At 46.2% G+C, this 12369-nt stretch overlaps 1 protein-coding gene across 2 annotated transcripts in view; it reads left to right on the top strand.

The window, feature by feature from the left end:
* Positions 1 to 11697, top strand: part of LOC1272320 (uncharacterized) — a 28893-nt gene extending 17196 nt beyond the window's left edge. For both annotated transcript variants that reach the window (XM_061650373.1, XM_061650371.1), the window contains exons 3-5: positions 5816 to 6243; positions 6348 to 6473; positions 9335 to 11697. In XM_061650373.1, coding sequence (XP_061506357.1) covers positions 5816 to 6243; positions 6348 to 6473; positions 9335 to 9857 — 1077 coding nt within the window. In that variant the 3' untranslated portion in view covers positions 9858 to 11697. The remainder of the gene's footprint in view (positions 1 to 5815; positions 6244 to 6347; positions 6474 to 9334) is intronic.
* The last annotated feature ends 672 nt before the right edge of the window (positions 11698 to 12369 follow it).

Genomic DNA, 12369 nt, shown 5'->3' with positions numbered 1-12369 from the left:
CCCGCATGTGGTGGCAGCTCAGAGCGAAGGGATCACGCTTTTGGGTTCATTTCGTAAATCACACACACACAGTGCGGGAATCGTGGAGGCTAGCGAATCGCTAACCTGCCAGCGCTGCTGCACGTACGTGAAACATGGTTGCAGTATTATTTTTTTTTTGGCCTGGCCGTCCTAACCAAAGATGACGCTTGATGAGTGGCTGATGAGAATGTTAACGATTGCCGGTTTTGTGGTAGGCCGCTCCGAGGGTCGCCGGCATCGTACAGACAGACGGTGCAAGGATATAATTGAATCAAACACCTCGTGTCTTTGCTCGTGTCCTGCTGCTGCTGCTGCTGTATCTTGTTTGTCGCTTCTAACTCCTGGTTTCGGTGACCACACACTGAATGTGTTTGGAGACTTGGAGCAACGTAGCAAGGGTAAGTCAACAACCCGGCGGGAAAAATAGAACAGAAGCGAAAGAAGAAGAAAAAAACACAACGGGGAAAGGCAAAATCAACAAAACCAGAAGTATGTTTTGATCCATCGCCGGTCCGTCGGAAGGACCGTCGGCTCTCGGGTGTAGTGGTGTTTGCATTCCGGGTGGAAAATCTCGAATAACACCCCTTTGCGACACCCCGATCTCTTCCCCACTTCGCAAGCTAACGGTAGTGTTGGGTTTGATACTGTTTTTGGGGGAAGTCTGATTTTGCTGATGATGTTTTAATATTCGCCGCCACCGCACACCGTTTGTTCGGTTCTGTGCGTGTTGCATGGTGAAATGTGAAACCCGGTGCCCGCATGCTCTGGCCCAAGCAAATTCTCGCCCGTTATGTGTCATTTCGGCAGGGGGTGCAGCGGGTGAAAAGTGGCGGCAGTTTCTCCCCCGTGTGCAACAGATGTGGGAAAATTGCGCACCGTGACGATTTGCGACAGTTGCAATTAAAATAATTATTAAAAACGAGTCGAGGGGAGCTCTCGACCGTGGACTGCCCATTCGATGCCTGACTGGATTCTTTGTGCGGGAGGGGGTGGTGGTGGAGCTGAAAAAAAGCGCAACGGCAACAAGCCAGTACAGCGGAGGTACCAACTGTGAAACGGCGCTGTCCATCAATTCATCATGTTGCCTTTTTGTTTCAACTTTCGAAGGGATACGGAGAGCACGTTATTTAATCAATGGATTCGTGTTACGGGTGAGGTTGTGTGTTTTTTGCCCGTTTTTGCTGCAATTCGAAACATAGTGAACGTTGTACACAAATCTGCGAGGACAATAAGTTATAAAATGTGTGTTTGTTTTTTTTAAGAGCATTTATAGTAGTGAAGGGGACATCTATGCATTACGTAACTGAATGCAAAGTATGAACATCTCCTTGCCAGTGCTGCAAAATGTCATGAGTATCACGAGATTTTCGCCAACGAAAACAATGAACATATACGTGGTAGCTTGATGCTTATTGCTGATAGTCAATAAAAGTGCGTCAAGACACGCTGAACACGACATGTGAATTCTTGATTCCAACGCGATACTCTGACTGACAAGCTTAGCTTAATGCCGGCGCAAGCATTATCATGTTTTTTTCTGGTCTTTTGGTCACTCACTTGGTCACGACATTTTTGTCGGCGATAATCACGAAATTCTTGGAATATACTTGGCGCATGGGCTCTATCAACAAAATGAGCATGCTTTCTCCCTCTATCTATTTTGATTATCTGTCGGGTCAAACAGAGCGAGAAAACATGCTCATTTTGTTTCTTGAAACCACTCGCACGCACCGCATATCTCCCATGATCATCGCGATGATCACCGACTGAAAATGTCGCGACTAAGTGATTGGCCAAGAGTTGGTTGCACACAATGTCACCAAGCATGTGATGGTCGCACCAACTCTTTGAGGCTCGCCTCTGATTATTACAGTAGAGCTCGTGACGCTGACATGATTTTGTTTCAGCCGTAATTTGTCATGACTAGGTCAGTGACATTTTGCAAACTTGATCACAGCAAAAAAAGTCGTGATATAGTGACTGACCAAGCGATGGTCGCAAACATGTCATGAGCATGTATTGGTCACACCAATCGAGTTTTGAGTATCACCTCTGATTATCACAATTGAGTACGTGACGCTGATATGGATTTTTTTTATGACATTGACAGTGACATTTTGCAGCACTGCTCCTTGCTCCTGTTAGCGGACAAATGCCGCGGTTATCACCTATCTTATAAGTTGTACTCCTTGTGATGATGCGTTACGTATTTTATAGATATTGAAAAATTGTCGATCGATTTTTTCAATCCAATAATGGTATTACGGCGCTTGTCTGCTGTATTGTATGGAGTTTGACACTTGACGACTGAAATCAAGTTCGCTGAAATCAAACACTCGATAGAAAACCATACGCCAAAAGCCACAGATTAAAAAAAGGAAACAACACAAAAGCCCGAACGAAAACAAAATTATTGTAAAAATTTCTTTGCTTGGAAACAAAGGTTGAAATCCAATATGGCAGTACAAAGCTGTCAATGGATACTATCCGGATGATGAATATTGTTCCTCTGGCAGGCTGCATGCTCAGCGTTCTGTCTTAAAATATACTGCGCTATCGCTATCAAAAAATACAACAACTATCGCTTGCGATGGTTTTAGTTCATATTCATCAACTGATTTTTTTTTGTCTTTACTCAATTGACAGGTTTGTTCCACCACATTACGTTTAGGTAATCGTGTACAAATAATTATTGCACCTCTAATTGGATTTTCAGCACGTTCCAGTTTTCTGTTTGAAAATAGTACGTAATTTTTTTTATTGCGTAGTAAACATCGTTTTAACTAGTTTTCATTCCTACTTACACATCAATTGTGACAATTGTCAAATGCCTAAATTCCTAAAAAAATCTGTTAGACTTTATGTCTGAGAAAACATTGGAAATGAGATTGGAAAAAATATAACATTAGTACTAAGATACGGTTAGCTTTGCAAAAACCCTCAGTCCCGTATAGGTAATGGCGGGGAAGGCATGCTAACTGTGTAATGTAAGAAAACCAAAACAACACAACATGCAAAAGCTGCAAATTTTTGCTTAAAGGGCTCGTGTTCATCTACCTCGAAAGTTATCAGCATACTTGTTCGCCTTTACTTGGCACCATTGGCAGGTTATTTATTATTATGTGTTAATGCAAACCATTTTCTCCGATTACTGACGGCGGCTTTACAACAAAATATAAACAGCGGTGCTAGCGAGCTAGCGGTGAAATAAATAAATAGAAACTAACCAACAGAAAGAATAAACACACACCAAAATCATGAAACAAGAAGCGTTGCAGCCGGCTTAACATCGCTCCATCAACAACGTGATGCTGAGGCAGGCACGCGCCACCAGAAGCAATTGAGCACAAAATTAAGCAGCAATGAATGAGGCAAATAAAAAAGTAAGGAAAAAAATAGAAACATACGCCAAGCGAAAATTCACGAGGCGAAAATTATGGGGGAGGGTAAAGCAGTACAAACAATCTTCTCGTAGCTAGTGCCACGGAAACGATATAGCAGGCATTCCTTGTTTTTTTTTTTTACAGGTTTACTCCTTCTGTAAAAACTTCCCTTCCCTTGTTTACTTTCGGCGTGGCCAGCGTTTCCCGTTGCGTTTTGTGTGCTTTGCACACTTTACTCGTTACTTTGCTGTGACATTTCGGCCCGCCGATGGGCGGTGAAGGTGCAAACATTTTCCGCGTACAAACGGCCACTAAATCTTTCCATTTTTTTCACCTGACAAGCCGAGTTGGGTGGGGGAGGGGGCGAGAATGAAAGAATGCAGTTGGAGGAGTTCTTTCGCTTTCAACCTCATACCAAAGGGAGCAAGAATAATAAAAAAAAAGAAAATACAACGAAGCCGTATTGCGGTAATTACGCCTAGTGCATCAGTTTTTCTCACTGGGTGACGGTGAGTGCATTAAAGGAAAGATGTACCTAAAACATCCACAAATGCATGTTATGCTATTTAAAGTATTTCTTAGTGAAAATTCTAAACATTTAAATCCTGTTACCGTGGAAAATGTTCCAGCAGTTCATTCATTTGATGTCCCGAAGGAGGAGAAAGAAATACATAAATATTTGTGCATAGTTTTGGCATAGAATTAAATTGCTGGTCAAATAATTTATGAATATGATACTTCAAATAATTAATTTGCATCCTGTTGCCAGTTTTTGGAATCAGAGAAAGAACACAAAAGAAGGGACTATCGATTTTAAATTTTTTATCAACTTTATCATATTGTATTTCATATTTTGTAGTACCTTTTTTGTTTTAATCCAACTTATATGAATTAAAAAAAATATGTTTTTTGAAACGCCTACGTCCAATCTGAGTTCAGATATTACATGTCTGTTGTTATTGGGACGTTGTGTAGTAAGTTTGAAACCCCCTTCTGCAAAACGTGACACATTGAACGGAATTCCTCATTAACAACTTGAAAACTCTTGAACGCGCGGAGTCAGGCTTCCCTCATACTTTTTTGTTTGTTTAGCCATTCGTTGTTTTTTCTCTCTTTCTCCATTTCCATTGTTTTGTTGATGCTGAGTGCAGTTTTTCCAACAGCGGAATTCCTGGTAACCAACTTTTTGCTTTGGTGCAATTGACGCTTCGTTTGTTGGTATAGAGTAACTTCTTGCATTTGTTCCTTTCTGCAATGACGTTTGCCTCCTGCTCGGGCTATGGTGTGAGTGCTGTTCGCATTGCAATTCCATTAACATCACACCAGAGTGGGGGTGTACTAAACTGTGCGAAGGAAGCCGTCGACGGCAAATGTTTCGATCGTCGGTGAATAAGTTTTACCCGCTGTTTTGAGCTTTTATGTTGTTTTGTTGCTGTTCTACTCGTCTGAGGGAAAACATATTTTCGAACGTGTTGTTTCTATACCCGCACACTCCCTCCTAACCCCGCCATCAGTTTTTCGCGAACGAGTGGACGTGGGTGATTTTGAAACTGGTTTGCCTGGGCGGAACAGAACTTTACCGAGTGGACGAAAACACCGTGTCCGAGCGGCCGTCGCGTCCGGTGGCGGTGCAAGATTTATTGGAGTTTGCCGAGAGTGCCGGTCCCATTCACTCGGTGTGGGCGTTTTGGAGGTCCCGTTGAAGTTAATTAAAAGATTAAAATGCTATACCAGCAAGGGATGAGGGACGTAGAGGAGGGGACAAAATGTGAAATTCTGCAGGAAAAAGTTTAAAGATATGCGATTTTCGTTTCCACTTCAACCCGTTCTACTTTCATTGGCGCAAATTGCATCAGCAGCCGCGCTGATCGGCACGTTCTTATCATCCAGGTGAGCTCAGATGCTGCACCTGTAAAAGACATTCGGAAGACAGTGCTTGTAGAAGGAACTTCCGGCCATTCCACTCCATTAGGGTGATTGGAAAAGTTCGCACGCTCGTAAAAGGCGAACATGGATGCTGTTGCGGGAGAATCGTTTGTGTGTTTTATGACCCAGGCAGTGTGGTCTCTTGTTTCGTGGTACACGTTATGAAGGGCAGTTCCTTAGCATTGTACTGGCAACATATCTACCTGTTAACACTTCTTTTACTGTGGGATGTCTATCGAAAGGTTTGAAATGTTTTCCTCTGCGCTGTTCAGTCCGTGGTCGATTGAAGAGGTGTTGGGACAGGTACTTTATCAACTGTAATGTCCGATAAAAACTGTTGGGCATAGTTTTTCTTCACAATAGCAATGTCTGGATGATAACATCTCTGCCCTGAAGTAAACTACAGCATAGATCCTAAAAACCTACCAGCCCGTGCGAAGATTCCGAGTGTCCAACTAATATCCCCTCTTCCCGTATCTTTGCAGATGATGACGATGGACGTCACGAAGCCGGAGCTTCCCTCGGCTGCGGCTGGTATGGGTGGAGGTGGTGGTAATACCGGCAGCATGTCACTCGGTGGACTCGTCCCAACCGGTCCCCAGCAGCAGCAGCAACAACAACAACAACAACAACAGTCCCAGCAGCCGCAGTCTCAGCAACAATCCAACCAATCCGTCGTGGGTGGCGGACCGGTAGGTGGCGGCGGTGGTGGTGGTGGACCACCCCACCCTCAGCAGCAGCTCTGTGCGGGGTGTGGCAAGCACATCCAGGATCGGTTCCTGCTCCGTGCACTCGATCTGCTGTGGCACGAGGATTGCCTCAAGTGTGGCTGCTGCGACTGCCGGCTCGGCGAGGTGGGCTCCACGCTCTACACCAAGGGTAACCTGATGCTGTGCAAGCGTGACTACCTGCGGTAAGTTGCTGATGGGTGTGCAGTCTTATGGCAGTCTTCGAGCTAATTCGACGGCCATTAGTTGAGCGGCGTGTACTTAACGAGCGAACGTCTTTATTTCGCAGACTGTTCGGCAACACGGGCTTCTGTGCTGCGTGCAACAAGGTAATTCCGGCGTTTGAGATGGTGATGCGTGCCCGGAACAACGTCTACCATCTGGAGTGCTTCGCCTGTCAGCAGTGTAACCATCGGTATGTATTGTTTTCGTGGACATTGGAGAGAAATTGTTCGTTTTTTTTTTCATTCTTTATGAGGTACTCCTCCTTTCTCCTACAAGTTCTCCCACTTCCTGACAGTAGCCTCCGGACAGTTCGGTTAGCAATAGTCTCGCTCTGGCCTACCCTTTCATTCGCCTTCTGCCCGCTTGGTTCTGGTACTGGAACCGTTTCGAATGGGCCGCGGGGGAAATCAGCAACCGGTCAGGAAAAAGGGCTCTCGATCCGGTCGCATATGGTTCTCCGGTCCGGTCCCTTTCAACCCCTTTTTTCCCCTTCCCCTAACTGGGGAAAGTTATATTCAAAACCGGAGTACGGTGAGGACGGTGTGAGAAATGATTAATCATCCTCAGCCATGCCTCGCCGATCACTCTGGAGCACACTCGTGGTCAAAATGTCGGTTTGATTCGAAACTCCCGAAACCCGTGCGAAGCGTGTGCGGCGGGACGGGCAGGTTGTTGGAGCAGAAAAATGAAATTATGTCCCCTCCCTCCCGTCCCGCCCCGAGTGCGGCTTCCACATGGACCGTGCAGCAAAGTTTTTGACGCACAACAAAACCGGAATACTGATTAGAGCGCGCCGGAGAGAGAAAGAGAGAAAGAGAGAGAACCACAAAAAGGACACAATGCCCTAAACCCTGCGTTTCATACTCCCTCCGCTACCGCGGGAAAAACTATTTACTAAACATCGCTTGATTTATGATGCCACTTTTCTTCTGTGTGTGTCCATCCGTTTCCATCCTCATTTCCCCTTCCCCGCTCGGAAAAGATGGATTGAAAAACCACGGCCACTGCCAAACGGGCACCATCGCCTAATGTAATGCAATTTGAATAAAATCCCTTTCCGGGCATCCACTACCATCCTCGCCCACGGGGCCAGATCAAATTCATCATTATCATTGTGTCCAGCATGGCAGGGGGGTGTGGTGGGGTATGCCGCCGAGTGGCGGCAAACCGTCAGCATCGCTGTCAAATTCGAGCATCCGGCGGCGGTCCAGGCGGCAGGCATCACTGTCACCGACAGGCTCACAGGGCACCGGCGCGGCGAGGGAAATTATTACGATTGTCTTCATAATTACACTTGAGCATTTATTGTTTGTGCCCATGATCTCCACTTCCGCCCGGGTCGTGGAAGGGTTTGCAGCGGGAGGCTTAAGCTGTGTTTGTGTGGGTGTGTGGAAAATGAGCGTCACATTTCATTCCGTTTTTCGAACATCGAGCGCGAACGCACGCACTCTCGGTTCGTCGTCGGTGTCAAGTGCAGCTAAACTGCTCGAAATGCTCCGCATCGTGTCAGCCCTTTCCTCTCGAGCATAAACAGACACACACTTACACACACACACAATGCCGAAGTGTATGGGAGAGGGAGGCAGAGCTGCCAGAATCAATGTCGCACAACACAACTTCGCTTCCACGCCACGTTTGGCCAATCTGCCCACCAAAAATGATCCAATCAGCAAGGGAGTGTGAGAGAGAGAGAAGGAGACATTGGAGAAGGGGGAATTGTTGGTATTTATTTCACTTCTTACTGGCACTCCCAACCCCTTCCCCCCGGCCCTTTTTGCATCCTACGCCAGTAATGACTTTCAGGTGGCCCCCTCGTGCGGAATCTCGGGCGCAAAAGGGACACAATGTTGAAAATTATTCTACCATATAATATTATTTTAATTTGATTTATAATCCTCGACATATAAATTTACGCTCTGTGGGTGTGAGTGACAGAGAGAGAGAGCGAGGGAAGAGGGATGAGAGCAAAAGTGTGCAGTGCCAGATAGTTGTGGCAGTTTGTTTGGTGGTTGAGTTTGACCCCCTCTTTTATCCCGTTCAGCCAGCGCCACAATTCCGGTATGAATTTTGCGGTTTTCCAACCGCTTCCTGCAAAAAAGATAACCTTACAAAACAGGGACATTACCCCTCGCATGGAGATGAATGTTGGGGCCACACACAAATGCTGTGTGTGTGTGTGTAGTGTAGTGATGTACTCTCCGGAGCGCACCCACGACTCTGATCCGACTCCGATTGTTATTAGTCATATTCCGACTCCAGCTCCGGACGACTCTGGACGACTCCGGATAATGCAGGGCGGACCTACCTTCCGGAGTCGATTCCGAATTTATCGGAGTCGGATCGGAGTTGACTCCGGACTTTTTTGCTAACCTTACCCATCACTGAGTGTAGTGCATTATGTAGAGAGCGATGGGCCCATCACCAACAGGGAGAGCGCCATGAGCACCACCGGCGTGGGGGGATGGGTGACACACAAATTTTCGGGTGACAAAACTCCCCTCCCTCCCCAGTGCGCATTGTGGGTATCGTTGGACGTTCGATTTTACCTTATCTCACATGCAGGCGCATCCTGTGTCCTGCGACCGGTGCGATGATGATGATTCCCCCCCCCTTCCGCTTTGTTCTGTTTAAATAGCTGCTCCGGCAGGGGGAGAGGTGGGCGAGGGCAATTGCAGTTGATGTTGCAAGCTGTGCTCTGCATGCAGCTGAAATTAGCTACACCGGGTGTGATCGTTTTGTCACCATGTCACGACTCGTTTTTGGGAAAAGGGTTGCCGTGATTGAATTAATTACATCCCCACCCTTCCACGGCACGTTCCCACAACGACTCTCCTTCTCTCTCTCTCTCTGCTACCACTCGCAGCTGCCAAAACGCGGAAATCCATATGACACAAACACATACACACACACACATTCAAACCATTCGCGTAGCGCTCATTATATTTGAACGGTTGCCTGTGTCCTACCCCGACCTGCTTGTGATGTTAACGTCCGTTTCGACTGATTGTCAATTCTGTTTTTTTTTTCTTCTCCCCAAAACCACACCGGCAGGTTCTGCGTCGGCGACAAGTTCTACCTGTGCGAGAATAAGATCCTGTGCGAGTACGACTACGAGGAGCGGCTAGTGTTCGCGTCGATGGCGAACCATCCGATGCTGAAGCGGCAGATCTCGCAGGGCGGCGGCGGCGGTCCTGTAATGCAAAATGGCCACGGTGGTGGTGGCGGCGGCGGTGGTGCTGGTGGCGGTAATGGTGGACCACCGATGCAAGGACAGGGCATGGTGGGTGGCGGAGGAGGAGGTGGAGGAGGAGGTATGCCATCGCCACAGCAGAACGGGCCGGCCAATGGGAATCTGATGGGGCTGGTCGGTCAGCGCAACGCGGGAGCAGGTGGTGCTGGAGCGGGCGGTGGAGGAGGTGGTGGCGGGGCTGGAGGTGGACCCGGGGTTGGCGGTGGTGGTGGTGGTGGCGATCACAACAACAACAGCAGCAGCCTGTCCGCCGCACTTGCTGGCGGGCCGTCGCCGTTCGGTACGCCGGCCCATATCAAGGCGGCCCTCAGCACGGCCAGCTAAATGATGGTTCCTTAACGTAAGAGCGCACAGTGAGGTTGAAGGAGTTGAAGAAGGGAGAGAAAGAGAATGAAAGAGAGTGAGATGAAATGAGCTGTGTGGATGGTAGAATAAGTAAGTTTTCAGTTGTTTAAGTTGTGTTTCATAGTTTTTGTGAAATGTATGCGATTTGGTATATGACGTCTTGAATAATGTTCAAGAAGCTCCTACCTTCCGTTGACATCAAAATAGGCTCGTTACATTGGTTATGTCTTACATGGCCGAAGTATTCTAATAATTTCATTTTCTTACTAGGAAACAAATAAGATTTCAAGCTTCCAGCCAAAATTCCATTTATCTACAACGTAATGAGTACTCCAACCACATGCATACACTCACACATGTTCTCTTAATCTACTCTCCCTTCGGTGGCTTTCTGGTTTCTTCTAAAAAAGCTCCTATTACCAACGATCGGCAGCCATCACTAAGTTAGTAGGGTGAATTTGTGCCAAACTCCACAATAGTTCCATTTGCCGATTCGGGGGAAAAAAGGAAAAGCTCGAAAGTATGCAGGTAACGCGTGGTAATAGTAGTAAGTAGTCTCGGAATCATCGGAGCCGAAGCTGGACGAGGGTTTTGTTTGCTTCAGCGCTGTACTTTCTATTGTTTGAATTTATGTCATTTTTTTTGTTTCGTTTATTTACTCAAAAAAGGAAAAAAAAAGAAAGTATGAATTTGAACTCCTTCTTGTTGACTAATGAGTAACGTGGGTCGAGGCTTTAGTTAAGGTATCGATTTTCTGCACGGCAAGACTTTTCCGTTTTCCTATGCCTCCCTCCAAAGCGCTGGCTGGCTGGTCGCGTCTCTAGCTCTTGTAAATATTAGGCTATATGTTACGATTAAACGAATTGTTTGTTATGAAATTGATTTGCAACGAATGCTGGCCAACTGGCGGTGGGAGAGAGGGGGTGTGGGGCGAAATGGGGGAGAAATTGCCATGAGAAAATCATTACATTGTGACTGATACACACATACCAGTACAACGTCCAAGCGGTGCGCGTGCTGTGTTCGTCGCCAGTACTAGCAGAATCTACGAACAGAAATGGTGCCGTGATCAGGATTTCCTCGATAACTTCCTTTCGTTGCTTGTCGAGCAGCTAGTGTTACACGTAATTTTCATCTTGTTTTTGATAATTTTTCTTCCATTGAGTCCCCACTTGTTGGATGTTACTTAATTTTTCTTTCCGGTTGACACACACCCCACACCCCAATACTTTTTGGTAACAAAATTACGAATAAACAAGCAAACTCTCTACTGAAGCGGTACAGTGCGGAGTGCTCAGTGTGGAAATGAAATTGCCGAGTGGGGAAAGGGATACATTTTGGAGAAGAAAAAAAAACTGAAAACGAAAGACTCTGCTATAATGAAGCAAATACGAAGTGCGCAAGATGGTGGAGAAAGTGTTGAAATAAAATACGAAAAACAAAAACAATGATTGAAAAAAAAAAAACAAATGTCTAAAAAACTTAATGGCCCATGTTTAATCAAATAGTGAGCGGTGAAAGCACGAAACGAACACGCACACGATGTGTAAAAGGTTTGCCGAATCCAGAGGCAAACGAATCGACTAAGAAGGCTTGTAAAGAAAGGAGAAAAAGCATGAAAGGGGGAAAATGCCGAAAAATAAACAAAGAATTAAACCAGATAAATGGCAAACAAGATGAGGGAAGCCCGGGGGATTGAATGTGAAACAAAAAATTAGGCAATTTATTATGGAACTATGTATAATACACTAAACAAAAGTATATATTATATATATTATAAAATCGTGATACTATTAAACGTATAAAAAAGCTAAAACAACACGCGTGCGTTCCTGTTTTTGTGTGGCTTTTTCCTTACCCAACTGCGTACCGAACGATAATGATGACAAATTTAGCTAATTTTGCTGCACACCGCTTTCCCGTTTCCGATTTGCCTTAATCCCGGGTGGCAAGATTGAGCGCGAGGGATTGCAGAAGCAGGAGAAGCTGCGCTTTCCGTACCAAGTCAAACAAATTGCCGCAATGCTAAGCTCCTGCTGCTGTGCTGGGCTCGCTTGGCGCTAGCCGTGGTGTAGGTAGGCTGGGATTAGGATGCGCATTAGAACGGTTTCGCCCCGTGCCCCGTGAATCGCTCGTCCCATTTTCTTCGCAGTTCGTCATGCGTGTGTGTGTGCTTCCAGTGGTAGGGAAGCAGTTTGCCGAATGTAGTGTGTAATAGCAAAAAGGCAACTACTGCTAGTGGCAGTGGGTGGGCAGGCATATAGAGCAGCGCAAAATTAATGGAAGTTTATTGCAATATTAATTGGATTCAATAAACTCGGTCCGTGGGATTTTCCGTACCGAAATGCGTGTGTCCTTCATAATCTCATCACGTACTATGTTACAGGAGGCTGAAAATCCCTAAAGAAGCGTAAGAGGGAGAGCGGGAAAGGAGGCATATCAGTAAAATTCAACGGCGAACCAATTTGTAGCCCATAATTGGCGCGATTAA

The sequence above is a fragment of the Anopheles gambiae genome, chromosome X (genome assembly GCF_943734735.2).
Source record: "Anopheles gambiae chromosome X, idAnoGambNW_F1_1, whole genome shotgun sequence".
Taxonomy (NCBI): domain Eukaryota; kingdom Metazoa; phylum Arthropoda; class Insecta; order Diptera; family Culicidae; genus Anopheles; species Anopheles gambiae.
This window is presented reverse-complemented; position numbering and strand designations above follow the sequence as displayed.